The 17,803-nt window shown below is 35.1% G+C and overlaps 1 protein-coding gene across 4 annotated transcripts in view; it reads left to right on the plus strand.

Annotated features, from left to right (window-relative positions):
• Positions 1 to 5,636: 5,636 nt before the first annotated feature.
• Positions 5,637 to 17,803, plus strand: part of LOC149790581 (tudor and KH domain-containing protein-like) — a 63,369-nt gene continuing 51,202 nt past the window's right edge. For 3 of the 4 annotated variants that reach the window (XR_016423881.1, XM_089972676.1, XM_089972675.1), the window contains exons 1-3: positions 5,637 to 5,762; positions 11,748 to 11,858; positions 15,669 to 15,790. Coding sequence is in view for 3 of the 4 variants with exons in the window: in XM_089972676.1 (XP_089828802.1) it covers positions 11,759 to 11,858; positions 15,669 to 15,790 (222 nt within the window). In the remaining variant the exon portion in view is untranslated. The remainder of the gene's footprint in view (positions 5,763 to 11,747; positions 11,859 to 15,668; positions 15,791 to 17,803) is intronic. The other variant, XM_089972677.1, reaches the window with a different exon arrangement.

The raw sequence follows: 17,803 nt of genomic DNA on the forward strand, positions 1-17,803 counted from the left end.
GAACAGAATCGTGCTTGGGGAAAACCATGAATTTGCGTACATATTGTCCATGATAGTAAACAAGACAAACTTTGAAGGCACATCGCTGATCGGGTCAAGATGCGGTACACCGACATTGACTCGTTGCTGAAGCACATCACTCATGACGTGTACTCGGGCATGGCACAAAAAAGTGTAGTCAACGATATCAGCGAGTATCCGAAATATCAGCGAGTATCCGAAATATCAGCGAGTATCCGTTTAGTAACGTCAATAGAAACGTTGTTTGCGATTCAAAGATGAATGTTCGGTTAAACTAATTGAAAGAGTGTGTTGACATGCGACACAAAATGTACTCGATTATGATCAGTTGTTGTTGTTGTAATGTGGTTTAGCGCCATTTTTCAGCACAAGATAGGCTATACATGGCGGCCAGTATTAATGGTGGAGGAAGAATCCGGGAAAACCCTGGAAAGAACACCCGACCCACGAAAACCTACCAGCAAGCTTTCTCACATACCCACATTAGCCGAGCCCGAGACTCGAACCCACACAGACATGGCAGTGATCCGTAACGATGAGCCCTTTAGACCACTCGGGGCCCCCGATTATGATCAGTAGCTCCGACATAAACAAAAGGCTAAAGGTGTTCCTCGGGTGTTGGTGCAGCAAGATCTCAAACACTAACTGTTCGTAGAGTGTCTTCGAGATCAAAGTGAGTTTGTACGCACAACAAATACGTACAATGCCAGAACCACTGCATGGGTGTATACCGATACACCAAAGTGAGACTGTCTCCACTTGATACCAAGTGATAGATACTCCCCATTGGAATGACCACTTACTCATTTGATCATCGTATTGGCTGGTTTTAGTACTGTCATACGTGTGACTTCATTGTTGAATGCTGCTTTGACTAATGGAAGATGTGTTTCCCATTGCTGAGACCGCTCTAACCTCATTTGCAATTCATGCATGTACTGTTGACCGAATAACTTGCGCACGGTATCTGGTTAACAGAGCAACAACAGATCCGAGAAATTCTTTGCTATGAGTCATTTGTAACAATTGTGGTCATCTGAGTGGCCCGAGTGCATAAATGTGTCCGATTGCATATGTGACACTTGTAGAATCTTTAGATGTCAACGGCTACGCTTCTTCGTCTCTGCTGCCTACATAGACAATGGTTAACTCGTACTTGTAGATGCGTAAACTCCAGTGTATATCATAGACACGATCATGTGAAAGAAACAACAAATCAGACTGATGGACCACATTTAGTGTTTGGATATCGAACCAAGCACATTCAATTTTTCTTGTTACCGGTAAGTAAATTTGCCACAGCGCTTGTTTGGCCAGCCATGTTTGAGCAATCCCATGAATAAACTTTTCTGTACTGGCTAACATTTCTTCGGCGGCTTCATCGCTCCAGTACCCTCTCGGGCTATAGTATATTTTGGATAATGTCCAGCTTTTCGTGTCTGTTGATTGTTTGTATAATTTGCTTTTACGTAGTAGACTTTGTCCATGAGAGGCTTTGCCTCCAAATGCAATATTGGCATTCATACCTCCTTTAAAGACCCATCTTGTGGTTCATTCTCCCAATGTTGGATTAACCTCATGTAAGTCATGGATGAGAACCACGTCGGCGTGTTGACGTCAGAGGATATCATTTGACGCTTTATAAGCAAAATCAGGCCGGTAACATTCAGCATCAATGCGGTTGATAGGTGCTTCACCAGTCTTTGGTTGGTTTTTAGAATCAAGTCATGCACAAGGACCCCACTATTGTATACAGGAAGGTGTTTTTCACCAGGATATTTACGCCATGGTGTTCCCGGTAACATTGTTAATGCAGCCGAGGTATCTCCGCTGCGTTTGCATCCACGACTTTATGGGAAGGCGAGAGACAACTCAATCAGTGATGCAACCTCGTGAGCAACCCTATTCCGGCACTGAATATTTCAAAAAGGAAGAGGAACAGCGTATGCAAAAGGAAGAACGTCAACTTCAAGAACAATTTAACAAGTGGCTATAACAATATCTTAGAGCTATTGCATGCATTAATCTCCTCAATAGATGGTCTTACTGTTTTCACTAAAATCATGCCTATCTGTCGCTAAAAGAACCACACTGAGCAAATAAAAAGGTGGGAATACGAACAATTAAAAAGGTGGCATGAACTAGAAAAATGTAATGAAAAATATAAACGTCTTGGACAGTGTGCAGTCGTAAAACCAAAAAGGAAATGTTCGAACGAAAACTGTATCAATGCGACAACCCAGAGAAAGGCCTTTTACACCCTCACCGGATGAAGAACAAAGGCAACAACGACTGCGTCAAAGACATGTAGCAACTGTACCTTCATCCACGCCTGCATTGGAATAAAAATTCAAATGGGCTAAGGAGCAAGTAAAAACGAGACGCGGGCAAGAAAAAGACATGTATAACTGGATAGACAGACGAAGTAAAGAAAGAAAATGCCTTGGTGGACTGTGTGACACTAACAACGTTGCTGATCAACTGGAAGCACTTGTAGGATCAGTTCATGTGGGAAACAATCCTCCTGAAGTCATCAATGAGGTCTCATCGATTTGTCAGCGATTGCTCACCAGTGACATCATTTACAAAGACACATATCATGATGCATGAACTTGTTGAAGATATTCATGATGTATACGACGAACAAATTTAATTCACTGATGATGTGTTCTGAAACAACTGAGACGATGCGTGGGAAGACACTTTGTGTTTTGCATGAAATATGTACTTCCATGTAACATTTTGTTAAATACAACCCAAAGCGTTACCACGATGATCACAATCTCATCAATGAAACGATAATTCATTGTGACCTTTTGTACACATGTGACCGCTAGTGAATCAAGCATACTTGAGATCGCTGCATGTGTGTTACAGCTGTCCTAACATCCGGTCACAACAGTTTGGTGATCTGCCCACGAACAACACATTTGTTTTCATCAGATCATGGATCACATTGGGGGTATTGTATAACTTCTTACTTGGGCGTACGACATTACCCCAATCAATGATGAGGTAAGACAAAAAATGTCGGTGTTGACTGACAAGGACTCGTTAATCGCCAATTAATCTCCGCAATATTAAGTTAATATTGAACAATCGTCGTTGAGAAAAAATTTTGGGTTGTCCAAACGATATTCCCGAAGATAAACATATTTTGAGTGCAAGACTTAAAATAACTTGCCGACATAATGCTAATGTAGATCTGAGCCGATTTGCACCAAAGTGGATTTAAATGAGTTTTATTGTTTTTGGTATCGATCCAGGTGAGCTATTGAGTTTTGAAGATCAAACTGGTAAACTTAAAGCGTCTAATGTTAACATTCAAGTTTCTATTGCCAAGTTGAAAGGCACTGTTGCAAATAGCATGGGTGAGATCACGGGAAAAAGGCGGAATCAGAGATTCTGGTGTGTCGGTTGCTTCTATCAGTGGGTATGTTGATAATACTAATGCTAAAACAAAACGATATGCGGATGAGCAAATCGCTAACGCGTCAGCATCACCACAAGAAGTAATGTCAAGGAACATAATCATGGAGATATATTATTTTTACATTTATAGAAATATTAATTAAAGAAGGATAAGACAGATTTGACGTAGCCTTAGTAACCGGTGAACTTATTTTAGCTCCTCCTCATGAAACAAGCTTTGATCAACCTAAAGGTTACGTTTTAAAGGTGCTCGACTCCGAAACATACTTGTTTATCCTAACCGGAACTAAAGGCGCTTAGGGTCGAACGGGAACATTGATAAATAATAAGGGCATTTTGACCTCGATTTTGTAGCTGTAATACCTGTAATGTACCTGTAATTAGAAGGCCAAGCACTATTAACATGGAAACTTACACAGCTGGCTCTTCATCATCGTTTGTCACCGGAGACAAAATTCAGTCTGAAGCACCCAACATTTTTCCTGATGGATCTATCTTTATATTTAAGATCAGTTGGCAGTGGATGTTAACATCTTTAACAATTTTGCTTCACTTGTCGAGGAATATCTGCTTCAGAGTGATGTTCCCAAACCCTCCTTTGAATTGTGATATAATTTTGTTACGGGTCAAGTAGAAATTGCTTGTTGGAACCACTGATCCACTAACAACTCGAGGCCAGCTTGGAATCGACGCACGTGAGCGTGAAATAGCCGAAGCGTTAACTGCAGCACCAGATGAAAAATCTCTCCAGCATTATTTCTACATTGGCGAAATAGCATTTACTAATTTATGCACTCCGGTTACGTTTCCCGTTGATTCTTTTAAACCAATATTAATCCGGCTAGCAAAAGACAAACCTGGTTGACTATTATTCAACAAAGACACACTTGCTTAGGTAACAGTTATTGTGCAAAGACGGTCATTAGATTTAAAAGTGCTTGGGCAATCAGCGTATTTTTGAAGGGGGGGGGGGGGCGATATGCCATTAGAACGCACAACAACCAAGTTCCCGAGGCAGAGGTTCTTTTTATAAAAAAAATAATAATTGTACGACAGTTGTGCGTGTAAAAACTCAAGGTCCTGTTCGTTTGGCTAGCAATGCATGTGCGTATTGCGAATGTGCGTTTTGATGAGACCGGATAGGTTATGCCTGTTGTACAATAAAAAATACGTGATTATATTATTAATATTTTTTTTAAATAAACAAATATGATGGACAGTCAGTCGTACCGACATGAAAAATTAATCGCAGCGAAACAACTGCTGAGATATGAAATTACCGAGAGAACCGCGCTGATCATAAAATATAAGCGCGCGTGTTTGTCGTAGATGCTATATGCGGCCTTGCTGCTGCAACGACTGTTGGTATTGGTTTGAATAGAATCGCGGCAACATCAACCATTGTACGTGCACCAATCGAAATTATCGTCGGGGCTATATCGAGAGTAACAAGTGTCTCTGGTGGCGTTAGCAAAGTAATTTCAATGCGACTGCATTCCCGAGTACGCTTCTATTCAGAATTGTTGGCAGACCACAAAACAGTCTCATTAAGATCAGTAAACTATATTCAGTGGCTATCGAGGAAACAATAATCAGTGCGGCTGAGTTTGAGATTGTGCTGGCAGAGCTGGAAAATCACCAACAATTACGAGCACAAGTAAGAAACATCGACGATAATTAAATTACTAAACATACATGGGTCGCATACAAGCTAAAACATAAGTCATGGGGTGGAGGTGGGGGTAGAGTCCGTGATGAGTGTCAGGGACCCAAAGGGTCCAATGAGAATGAACATAATCAGGTCAATATATTGAACAAATAAGATCCTACGTCGGCCCTGTTTTCACAGTATTTTTCTTGTGTGTTATTAAATATATTAATTTTCAATTAACTAAAGTAAAATTTTTACTTTTGCACAAAGATGAGTTGCTTTGAAAATATTTCACTATTCAATTGGCAATGCAAGGTAAAATGTGTTTTGTTTCTTTAAAATGCAGTTATGAACAGCTCAGTATACCCGAGAGATAATTAAAAAATATCATATCTGAAGCAATTGTAAATGCCACATTTACATCTAAGACGAAACCTAATAATACTTCGCATGGTCCACATCAGCGCGTAATATGGACCCAATCAACAAGACCAGACCGAACCCCTACTTAGGTTTAAGAATTATCCGAAGCCGTCGATGCCCGTATGTTGCAGCACACGATTGATGTACATCCAAGTCAAATTAAATACGTTAATATTTCGTTGCAACTCTGGATGTCATGACACGTTATCCGCAACATTGCACACGCTCAATTAAAGTAAATTTATTTTCATATCGACTTTAAAATGTTTGTACAAGAACTTTAGTTGCTGATGAAGTTTCGCTTCTGCACAATAGTTTAATCTATTTTCGATGCACACAATTTGAAGTCGTTAGCTCACGGTGCCCGTTACCAAACAAATAACTTAGTTCGACACTGACTTTAAAAACAGTAGTTCTTATGAACTTGAGTAGAATTAATTTAATCCCATTAATATCTCGACTATGTTGAATATTATTTGGTTATAGTACTCGCCTACCCTCCCGTCAACCTGGTCAAATGCTTCACACAAGTCTATAAGATTTATTATTGTGAGCATTGGGCCCATATTAAGAGACAGTTGTTAACATCACGAAACCAGTTAATGCATGACTCTTAAATATTTCGCCAGCATTTCTATTAGAATTTTTTTTTATTTTGACCATTCTAAATTAAGAACTGAATTTATATGATACCTGTTGCTAGACCAAAAATACTAAATGACCATGTTACGCAAATGTTAGAATATCACATACCTGTTTTTTTTTATATCTATGGCAGTACAGTGGTCCCCCTCTTATATTGGCACCCCTTCTGCAACAGGAAAGTGGCCATATAAGATGGCTGGTCTTCCAGTAGGGGACTATATTTATCAGAAATATGTATGTGTATGTAGTAAGAAAGCTACATATAACTTTATAGCATTTAATATATTCATTTAAAAGTAACATTAGTTTAAATTTCTTTTTGTCTTAAGAACAGACTTATTTCAAGTTATCATTAATAAATCTTATTCTTAAGTAGGGGTGACATGTGTTGCATATCAATATCATTCATCATACATAGCCTGCAATATGATAAATATCGATATACATATGAACTTGCTGGTCATTACATCCTTGGAAGGTAGGCAGTGATCTTTTATTTATTTTTACTTACTGGTTGTGTTTCCATATAAATATGCAATTCTCGTCAATGACCAGACAGCAAAAATACGTTCAAACAGACTAGGCGATTTAATGCCAGATCCATTTACCTAACTTTAGCCATCAGGCATGAATGATATGAAAATATCTTATCACCAATTTCAATTAAATTTGGAAGACATTGCAATGTTATCTTCAGTATAGAAGAAATAATGCAATTTCCTCATGCAAAGAAAATCTCATCTAATCTGGGTATGGGAATGAGGATTGATACCAACAAAATAAATCACATTGTACTTCATGCGGATGCAAAAAACAGGTGTAACAACAGGTACTTGTTTTTGTTGAAGAAAGAAAATTATTGACAATGCCCAGTCCTATAATTCTATAATGTTATTTTTTTTAAAATGTTATGTACAATTTTCCAGAGCTTACAGATATTTTTTTTTGGGTACATCTGCTCCAAAATAGGATTTTTCACTAACATAAACTTACTTTCTTGAATCTTTAATTAGGCTCTATATTCTGCCCTTTCTACATTTAATTTCGAAAACCACTGAAAGGGAGACTGACCATCATGCCATCTTTTTTTGTCCATTTAACATGTATATCCAACTCGTATTCAATACCATTTTTGGACTGAAAATCACTAACTGGTATTTCCATTAATACTTTCCCAGTTCTTATAATCCGATATGCTTAATAACATTAAAAACATGACATGCAAGTAGTGTAGCTTTCAAGTTGGACAAAGTTGACAAGATACAATTCAGTGTAGAAACTTCGCGTTAAAGTGGTTTTTAATGTGAAAAGTACTTCATTATACATGTGGAACACATTTGGAATGCTGCTGGGTTAAGATAATTAGCATGGGGGAGCAGATTTAGAACCATGTTACTTTATGTTAATTTCTAGATGGTGAGAAAGTATTCTCAATAGTCATTTTCATTGTTGCTAATACAAATGAGTACCTGTGACTGCAAATACTGTTTTAGATGAATCCTAAATTTATAGAATACCAAGGCAAACTAATAATAACTATTATGACTGCTGAAGACTAAAATAGATTGCATACTGTCTGTAAGAATTGTTTTTTTTTAATCAATTCTACATCCCTTGTATCAATATTTTTATAGTTACAGCAAAAGTATCGATGCATCAATATATCGATGAATCGTTTCATCCCTGTCCTTAAGCATGTATTGTTGGTATGCGCATTGCGAGTCATTAAAAAACATCATAATTTGCTTGGCATTTAGGATCATTATCTTTCCATTTACTCCATTTTCCCACTGCTGCAGAATATTTTCCTTATCTGTTAAGATGTTTATTCGAGTATTTCCAACATAAAATATTTTAGCCAGAACTCTTGAACTCTCCCCATTGTCATAGAGTCTAGTAACGTTTACCTTTTCTTCTAAAGTAATCTCTGTTTATATGATGACATGTTAAAGATTTGTGACAGTATATTCCTATGTTGCTAATTGAACAGTGCTGCAATTTAATTATACAGATGAAACTTTTGTAGGGTAAATGAAATGCCTCATTTATAATGGAAGAAATACAGGTGCTGTCACATATCTTGTTGGTCTTTGGTACCCAGTTTCTGTCTGTGTTAATCCACAAAATGCATATTTATCCTATGTTGACCGTGTTATGTTCTTGACAGTTATGTCCGGTCATAATCATCAAGGAGAAGAACTCGACCACTGTATCAAGCCCAAAACTCTAAGACAACATTGGTTTTGTTAGATCATGATATAATATTTACTTTAGTGGTAGATGTACTTTAGCCAGTGTTTCTTTCAATAACAAAACCCTGACATCGGGAAACAGACATCTGTAAAGATAATCAGATTACTTACCTTATGAAATAAATATATATTCTGACCGCTAATCATGCTCGAGGGGTTCCATATCATGAGGGTTACTTTTGAACACAATCTCATTGGTGCCAAGGGATTATGGCCATAAAGTGGGTGGTCGCTGGTTAGGAGGACGTTCATGAAGGGGGGCCAACGTAAATGTCTTGTGGTGGTTTGATAAATTTAGCCAAATATGATTTTATTGTATTGTTGTAAGTAATGTGGTGCACATGACAGGTCTTTTTTCAGTTATCAGTATTGATCATTCTCAGTTTATTGTTTGTGCTTAGGAAATAAGAAGGATACTGTTGTTATTATTATGTATTTAAGATTATGGCTGTTGTTATTATGTATTTAAGATTATGGCTGTTGTTATAGCTGCCAGTTTCAAAAGGAAATTTTTCTTTAGTACTTCAAGAAAAACATCATTATTGTGTAACCTGATTGATGAAAGAGGATAATGTCATTTTTGTAGCAGCTTGTAATTTTGTTGCATTGCAGGAGTTTATCTTGCTGCAAATGGAAATTGATGAATATGGATTGATTCAAGTGTTATGGGATGTCATTGTATTTGTTTTCTTTGGAATGTTTCTGTAATCTGCAATAAAATATCCTGAGATAAAAAAAGCTGCTAAATTACCTTCAAATGAATATGTACATTTTTGACATCCTGTATTTACCTAAACTCACTAGGGCTTAAAAATAAACAACACTGAGGCTACGAAAGGCAACAACATTAATTATCTGGTAATGTTTGGTATTCGGTTTCGGGCAGCTATGTATCCATTATATTGAAGTTCATTTTTGCTTTTTATTTTGTATATTGTAACTTGGATGAAATGACATTTGTACAGCTTTTTTATATATGAAACAAAGAACTGTATTTGACAGATTATGTTTTATTTCTGTGTGTATTATTTAAGTGAAGTATTGTGAAAATAATAGACAGAAAAAGTTAAAGTTAAATTATGAAGTTATGAATTATTAAGATAACTATTGTAAAGATCACAAATATTAATATGGGATGAGTTGAAAATCATTAACGATCAATTATTTAGTATTAAAAGACCTTGATAATATTTAAAACAATATTTATTATATATTTGCAAATTTTTGCTTATTGAGCAGAAAGGGAGTGAATCATTGTGTAAGTTTGATCAAGGACTTTTAAGAGTTTTGAACATAGTGTAATAAATTAATTTTTTATATGTAAGTTTTCTTTCACAGTGTTTATTTCATTATGATTTGAAGAAACACTAAATCATATGGAATTGTTATGTTTTGATTGAAGTATACAAAACATAGTGTCCAGGTTACAAATTATTTGTTTTTTGTGTGTTTAAAAATGGACTTTGCAATATATGGATATTTGCTAGAATTTCTTATCTTAAACAGTGTATTTTTAAATAAGTGAATGATAAATTTGTTCAGGGAGAATTTTTTATTTTGTGATTTTTTTCTTTTCTTGATTGGACCTGGCTGGCCTACTGGTGTAAGGTGATTGCAATTAGAGATCAATCACATGGCTTCCCTGGCTGTGTGGATTAAAGTCTCAGTTTAACCAAAAGTGGGTATGTGAGAAAGGTTGCCAATAGCTTCCTTTGGACTGGTAGTTCTTCCCAGGTTCTTCCTCCACCAGATATACTGGCCACTGTGTTAATAAATGGCTTTGAACCCCACAAAACCAGATCTAGACTGGATTTTGTTTATGAGACAAATGTGGCAATGTATAAAATTCATGTGTAAACTTTACCTTTTCCTTCAGATGATAGAGTTCTTTGCATATTTAAATGTTAAAAAGCATAACAGTTTAAAATGTGTGAATTAAAACATGCCGACAGACCCCTTTAATTATTCTTATGTGTACTTTAAACCTCTTGTCTTATTTGTAGGAAGTAAATTTGCATACAGAATGCAGATGATCTGCACATATTTTAGTAATATAATGAGTTACTTGTCAATGTTTCTCCAATTTGTCACCAGAATTGTGCATGCATTATACTTCCTTACTGAGCTACTAATTGCTGTTGCATTGGTACGATAAACTTAAACATATTATAGTTCCGATGTTCCCCCACTAAGTTCATGATCCTTAAACCCAGTCTTTTTTATTTGACTGGTTACATGAAATTATACTTGTCCAACAACAATGTTTAGTTGTCCAGGGTGTTAGGCTAGTGAATTGTTGCCCCAAGATTTAAGTGTATTGACACTGACTATCCATAAATTTACCATAAGGGTAAAACCATGTTTATGGCATTGGAACACTTTTGTTCACTCTGAATTTTTTCACAATCATGATTTCAAATTAAAATTTCAAAACCCAGCTATTCCCCTTTATGTACTGAACCACCACATAGTGAGACCAGTGCAGTGTAATTAACCATGGTATAGTAACCACCACATTGCAAGACCAATGTAATTTACATAACCATGGTATAGCAACAGCCACATAACTATGTATCATACCATAGTATAGCAACCACCATGTAACTATTTACCATACCTTGTTATAGCAACAACCAAAGTAACTGTACCATACTATAGTATAGCAACCAACAACCAAAGTAACTGTACCATACCATAGTATAGCAACAACCAAGTAACTATGTACCATACCTTGTTATAGCAACAACCAAAGTAACTGTACCATAGAATAGTATAGCAACCACCATGTAACTATGTACCATACCTTGGTATAGCAACAACCAAGTACATGTAACTATGTGCGACACCATGGAGTAGTAAAAATTATCAAAATTTATATGATAATACTTTACAAAGTAAATGAAGATATTATAATGCTTCAGGTTGTTTTCTTTCAGTTCATATTGTCATATATTTCATACACCAGTTCAAGTACATTGGTTGAAGTTTGGCTATAGGATCCATGGTGGCACTCCATTATATCTTTAGTCATATTATAATGAGTGGTAACATTCATTTTTTGTTAGATGCCATCTGTACTTGTTTATAAGTCAATTCAAATTGCAAACAACAATGACCCTGATCTGCCATCAGGATCTATGTTATTTGTTATACTGATTACTCCTGACAAACTGCATAGACCCAGATCTGCATTTGCATGGTGTGCCTGCAGATCAGGGTCTGTGCAATTTACATTTGGACTTGTAAGCAGATGTATATGGTATACATATTCATTTGTACTTGTACACAGCTGAACATAGATTGAAATGTTGATCTTTTTACAGCCATATTAAAGATGTTGGAACTCAAAAAAACAAGCAAGATTTTACTACTTGCAGTTGCTTTGCCAACCACTGCCTTCCTGCTTTATTGGCTGTTGAAGAGTGATGAAGAAGGTAATTTTGCAGGCGAGAGAAGTTTTTAAAAAAATATGAACTCAGTAAAGAACTTTCTTGACCATTTACTGCCAGAGAAAATCTTGGTAAAATGTGGTTTATATAGAAAAGTTTGGCCATATATTTTAAGGATTTTATATTTTGTTGCCGTTACATTTTGCATTTTTAAAATACATTTTATAGAATTTAAAAAGAACTGTGTTGACTTGTGACTAATCTTTCCCTCTCATCAGCCATTGTTGGATACGGTGGTGCATCCTTGAGAAAGTCAATATCTTGGTACTAAATAATCTACCTTGTTTTGCTGTGTTGTAAACCATTCAATCAACAACAACATAATTATAACATCATTACCGTTTATCTTTTAGTCCTTAATGTTTACATTATTTTCTTCAATTTAATTGGCCATTAATGTGCAGGTGCCAGTAAACGTACATACATACAGACATAGGTATGTACGTATGCATACACACACGTTTTAAATGACGATGAGGCCAAAATCAAAAGTAGACAATGAAAATATAGTAGTATAAGAATGCATTGGCAATTGGAGACACAGGAAATTTATTGCTACACAATAGGAAGTTTATTGTTACACAATAGGACAATTATGGTTACACAATAGAAAGTTTATTGTTACACATTAGGACAATTATGGCTACACAATAGGAAGTTTATTGTTACACAATAGGACAATTATGGTTACACAATAGGAAGTTATTGTTACACAATAGAACAATTATGGTTACACAATAGGAAGTTTATTGTTACACAATAGGACAATTATGGTTACACAATTGGACAATTATGGTTACACAATAGGAAGTTTATTGTTACACAATAGGACAATTATGGTTACACAATAGTAAATTTATTGTTATAATGTGCTAAAGATTTAATGACAGCAAGGATATTTACAATGTGTATCTAGCTGTACAAATAGAGCTTCTAGAATTTTTAGAGTTTGGATTTAAATTTCTTGTATCAGAAGCAGTTATTGTGAGGAATTATTTACATATAAATAGCATAAAAATGTAGAATTACTTGATATTCTGGCAGATAATTATGCATGTGCACACTGCATATTCTTTTAAATCATAAAAATAAGTCTTATGTCACGTGTTTAGGCTCAAATAAACAGTAACACAAGAAGGAGTGAAAACAACAAACTTTGAAAAAAATATGATTATTTGTTCCCTGGAAAAATTCTGTAAAAGTGAAATAGTATGAACTTACGGTTTTATAGAATCAAATCCAAAAATAATCCAAGAATAATCCACATTTAAAATTTTAGTAGTCCTAATAACAAAATGTTCTACTGATTTCAAGTTCGAATCCCAACGAAGAATCCAAGATGGAAGACGATGACATATGGTGAAATCTGAAGTGTTGAATTCTACAGTTCCTTGTAGAAACAAAAATTATCACTCCAGTTTTTGATAACTGAATAAATTTTTATTAAAAAGCCTGTCTTTTTTCAACAGTTTTACATGAGCACACATATTTTCCAGAAAAATAACAGGATTAATTCTTTTGAATCCAAGTAATTTGAAATAACTCCAAACCAAGTAATTTGAAATAACTCCAAACAGCACAACATATAACTTCCAGTTAACAGCCCAGCTTCTACTGAGAATAACTCTCCAAAACAGAGGTTATATCGTATCCTAAAATTTAAACAAGGGGTCATGTGATCATCTTCTGGAAGTTTATAGAAGCTAAGTACTTGTTAAAGATCATGTCTACCCAGTGTCCCTGACGAAAACCAATCATTTTACTGTAAGAAATAAAAAATTAAAAAAATTGTTTACATCTTAAACCTGAAGTCCCATCTTGACCTCAACAACAACCAATCATTTTAAAATAAAATAGAACTTGTTTATGTGGATGCTACAAATTTGAAACAAGGTCAGGATTTAGATCAACACCTAGTGTTTATAAACTAACAGTCAAGGTCAAACTATTTTCTGAAAAAAATATAATTTCTAGTGAATACATTTACATTACAATATCATGTAATGAAAAATATAAAAAAAATTTAAAACTGACAAACAATTAAATTGAAATAAATATATATATTAAATCAGATATAATTAAATCAAATATACATAACACAAGGATTATTAAAAAAAAGTAAAAAGAACATGTGACAAAAGCTGCCAACATACACACATGGCTTTGTGGTGTTATCAGTCATCACAGCTGATCAGTGAATGCTGTTCTGCATTTCCTATAAAAATGACCCCTTTGCACCTTAACAATTAGTGTTGCTGTAATCATTCAAGCAAATAGGGGTCATATTGTTAATTAGTGGGTATTTACAATGGATAATGATATACAGAAACATAATCTTTTTACTGTTCAAAAGAAGTTTGAAGCCACTTGCAGGATTAAGTCCTGAGTTAAACAAAAGCAATTTGCTTTGAAATTTAGTGTTCACAAGTCAACCAAACCATGTGGTGGTCTAAAAAGGTTTCCTATCTGAATTTATAAATCAGTTTATTTACATACTATTTTAAGATAAAACAGATTATCGATGCCAGCCCAATCAGTGGTTTTACATACCCACTGAAACAAGTTTATAGACTTGCTTTTTTAGCAGTTTTAATCATTGCCACACACATAAAACAATCCCCTCCCTCTTTCATCTTAACTCTTTTTATTTTCCAGCTTCTGATAATTCACATATAGAAAGAAAACTGCCCTTCCAGTGTTAACACTGGAACAAACCATTTAAGTGTTAGGAGTGGAACCATACATAATACTCCCTACTTTTTGCTATGCAGCAAAGTAAAGCCATGGTTATAAAACAAAGGTTTCAAGGAATACATAGTTTATTTTATTTGTTTTTATTTTTTTCCTGTCCTAATTTAGAGAATGAATCAACATTTTTTAAAGAACTCACTCTGAACCCACACAGTCAAATGGTTTACTCCCAAACTAGGTCCAGTCCATTTATATGTACACACACCTGTTGAAATTCAACACAAGAGCATTACAGGTCAGTACCTTTGACCTTCTGTATGAATTTTCAGCACAAGTACATGTACTTTTTTCAAGCCTAAATACAAGTTTCTTTTTAGAAATTGGAAACTTTGGACATTTCCAGTAAAGATGACTGTTGCAGGAAAAAAACACCTGTTTGTGTGAATGTATTAGCAAGAAATTAAATGTCAGGATTTTAGTGGACCTAGCAAATATCTTTTTTAGTACAGAAATTTGGCTTCTTTATGCACATTTTTGATGGAATTGATGTCTTGGATGAAGACAGATTTAATAGGTGAGTACACATACTCAACTATTTATCCTTATGTTGCAGATTTCAGGTACATAAAAATAAATATTAAATATGTAATAACTGTTTTAAGTACTTGTTTAACAAATTGATAGCTGCATGATGGAAGTCCATAGATTTCCACCCACTTCTATCCTCCCCACATTTGTTGGGGGGAGGCGGTATACACCATTTTCTGCAGCTGACTTGTTCATCAGTAGTACAGTATGGTACGTAAACAGTTTTGTGCTATATCAGGGTTCCACCAAATGTACTCCCTTATAAATCTTATCCAGCTTCAAACAGCACAGACCCAGCTCTGGCAGATCAGTTTGCTAGGACTAATCAGTAAAAGAAACAGAAATTGGACCATCATGCATGCAGGTCAGGGTCTGTGTAATTTGCAGTTTAATTCAGTTTATATTTTTAATTAATATGATAGATAAAGCCTTAAATCAACACTTTTTCATGTCCAGAAATTTAATATGTTTTTTGATATTACAGTTGTTGAAATCAGGTATATACTCTGCTTTCAGAAGAGAATGAAGAAGGCGAAGGTCAAAAGGTAATGACCTCAAGGCACACTTTAATAGAGATGAAGATTCCAAGAAAGTCAGCAGGTGCTGTGATTGGACGACAGGGACGAAAGATAAAAGAGGTAGGCCACATAAAATTAACTTCATCTTTTTTTCATCCTTTTTTGCATACCTGTATTGGAGGACAAAAATCAGATTTGTGGTAGTGGCATTTCTATTGTATATTTATGCCTTTTCATCCCACCCCAAAGCGAAACCATACTGTGTCCAATTCAACAAATAATTTATTTCCCTAAAAAACTGTGAAAATTTAAAATGAATTTAGAGTATTGTGAATTAAATCCCAAAGAGTCCAAAACATTCTATCACTAGTCTTAGTGAATAAAGTTCTGTTTAAATTCCAGTGATCTTTGAATTAAAATCCAGCACTGAAGGTGTTGAGGTGACTGTAGTCTTGAATGTAATAATTTAACAGTGAACTAAAGTGTTATGATGTGCTGACTGTCTTCCATTTAATCACAATTATATAATCCCTGATGTCCTTGACTGAATCCACTATAGTTCCAAATTAATGTTTCTGTCCAAGAATATTATTGAGTACATTATAATTCCATAGAATAATAGTTTGAATAAGTATTTACACTCAAATAATAAAAAAAACGCAACAATATAAATGATTTTGCTTCTGATGTTATTGCAAGAATGAATTGTTCAAGTAGAAAGATTAAATAAAAAAACTAAGACACAAAAGTAGAGTCAGGATTTATGTCCAGAGTTCATTTGTAAAATTTTTAAGTTATAAACAGATAAAATGTGTTAATATAGTTTATAAAGAACATGGAAACATTGGGTACAACAGGTTCTTTATTGGGGAATTCCAATATCATAGACCCAGACCCAAATAAACATGTTTACCTTGTTGATAATGAGCCTAATATTTAACCCATATTTATTGAGTAATATTAACTATGTATTATTTGTTTACATAATACAAAATAGTATTCCTAGTCAGGTACACAGTGAACTTGATTTTGGATAAGGTCAAGTCCAGAATACAATTATGCATAACCTATAATCATTGTGAAATAACTAACAAATTAAATGTGCATAACAGAAGCTTCTTCTGTTTTAGCCTTGACAGTTGTCCTGTCTGTACAAGTTGCTGCAACTTTCCAAATGACAGTGTGCTTCTTCTGATAATGCCAATGAGATTGTGAACAAAATCTGATCAAACAAATGCACATTGGACACACCTCTCTGCTAGAAACACATGGCAAAGGCATTGTTTCAGACTCATCAACAGCATCATTATCCAAAATGTTGTCTTTCTTGCCTTCCATTGAAACCAAATTAATTTCGACTGAAGCAGTAATCTTGTCATCAGCTAGAGCTTCTTGGCTCTGTTCCATGGCATCTGTCTCAGCATCTTTCTGAATGCCAGGAGCTTTATATAAACCTTCTTCATCAAGACTATATGGATATCTGATAGGGAGAATCCATGAAATTCCTGATTTTCAGGAAAGAAGGCATGCGTAAAAGCAGTTCTTTATGGTCTCTGGCTTCACTAACCTCCAAAGTTTTCTCAAGTTGTACAGAGCCCCAAGGCAATCGTCCTTAACATTTTCTTGCTGATCGTCTCTGCCAGCTTCTTGTGGGCAAGAAGTTTTCGATAGTAATAGGTTCCGGATGATTCCTTGATCCATCGGTTGCGTGAGTGGCGTGGTATTAGGTGGGACCAAAATTATCTGGACATGTTGGAGACTGTCCACATGCAGATGTGCTGAACAATTATCCAAAGCAGGCAAGTTTTCTTCCTTGTACATTCATCTTTCCATAAAAATGTCACATGTCATCCAAGCTTTTGTGTTTGTGTGGTAATCCATAGGAAGATGGTGTACATTTTTATAACAGCAAGGTCTCTTTGACTTGCCAATAAGAAACATCATTTTGTCATTGCCAGTCATGTTTGATATGATGAGAACTGAGAACTGACTTTTGTTTGCTTCCCACCGGTGCATGATTGACCTTAGATGCAGTAAGTATTGTCTGGAGCGCACTTAAAGAATGAAGCTGCTTCATCCATGTTGTAAGTATATCCAGACTTACAATTCTGCATGATATCATTAAGTTTGGCT

This window comes from Sinohyriopsis cumingii, chromosome 10 (genome assembly GCF_028554795.1).
Source record: "Sinohyriopsis cumingii isolate HCF-2022 chromosome 10, ASM2855479v2, whole genome shotgun sequence".
NCBI classification, from domain to species: Eukaryota; Metazoa; Mollusca; class Bivalvia; order Unionida; family Unionidae; genus Sinohyriopsis; species Sinohyriopsis cumingii.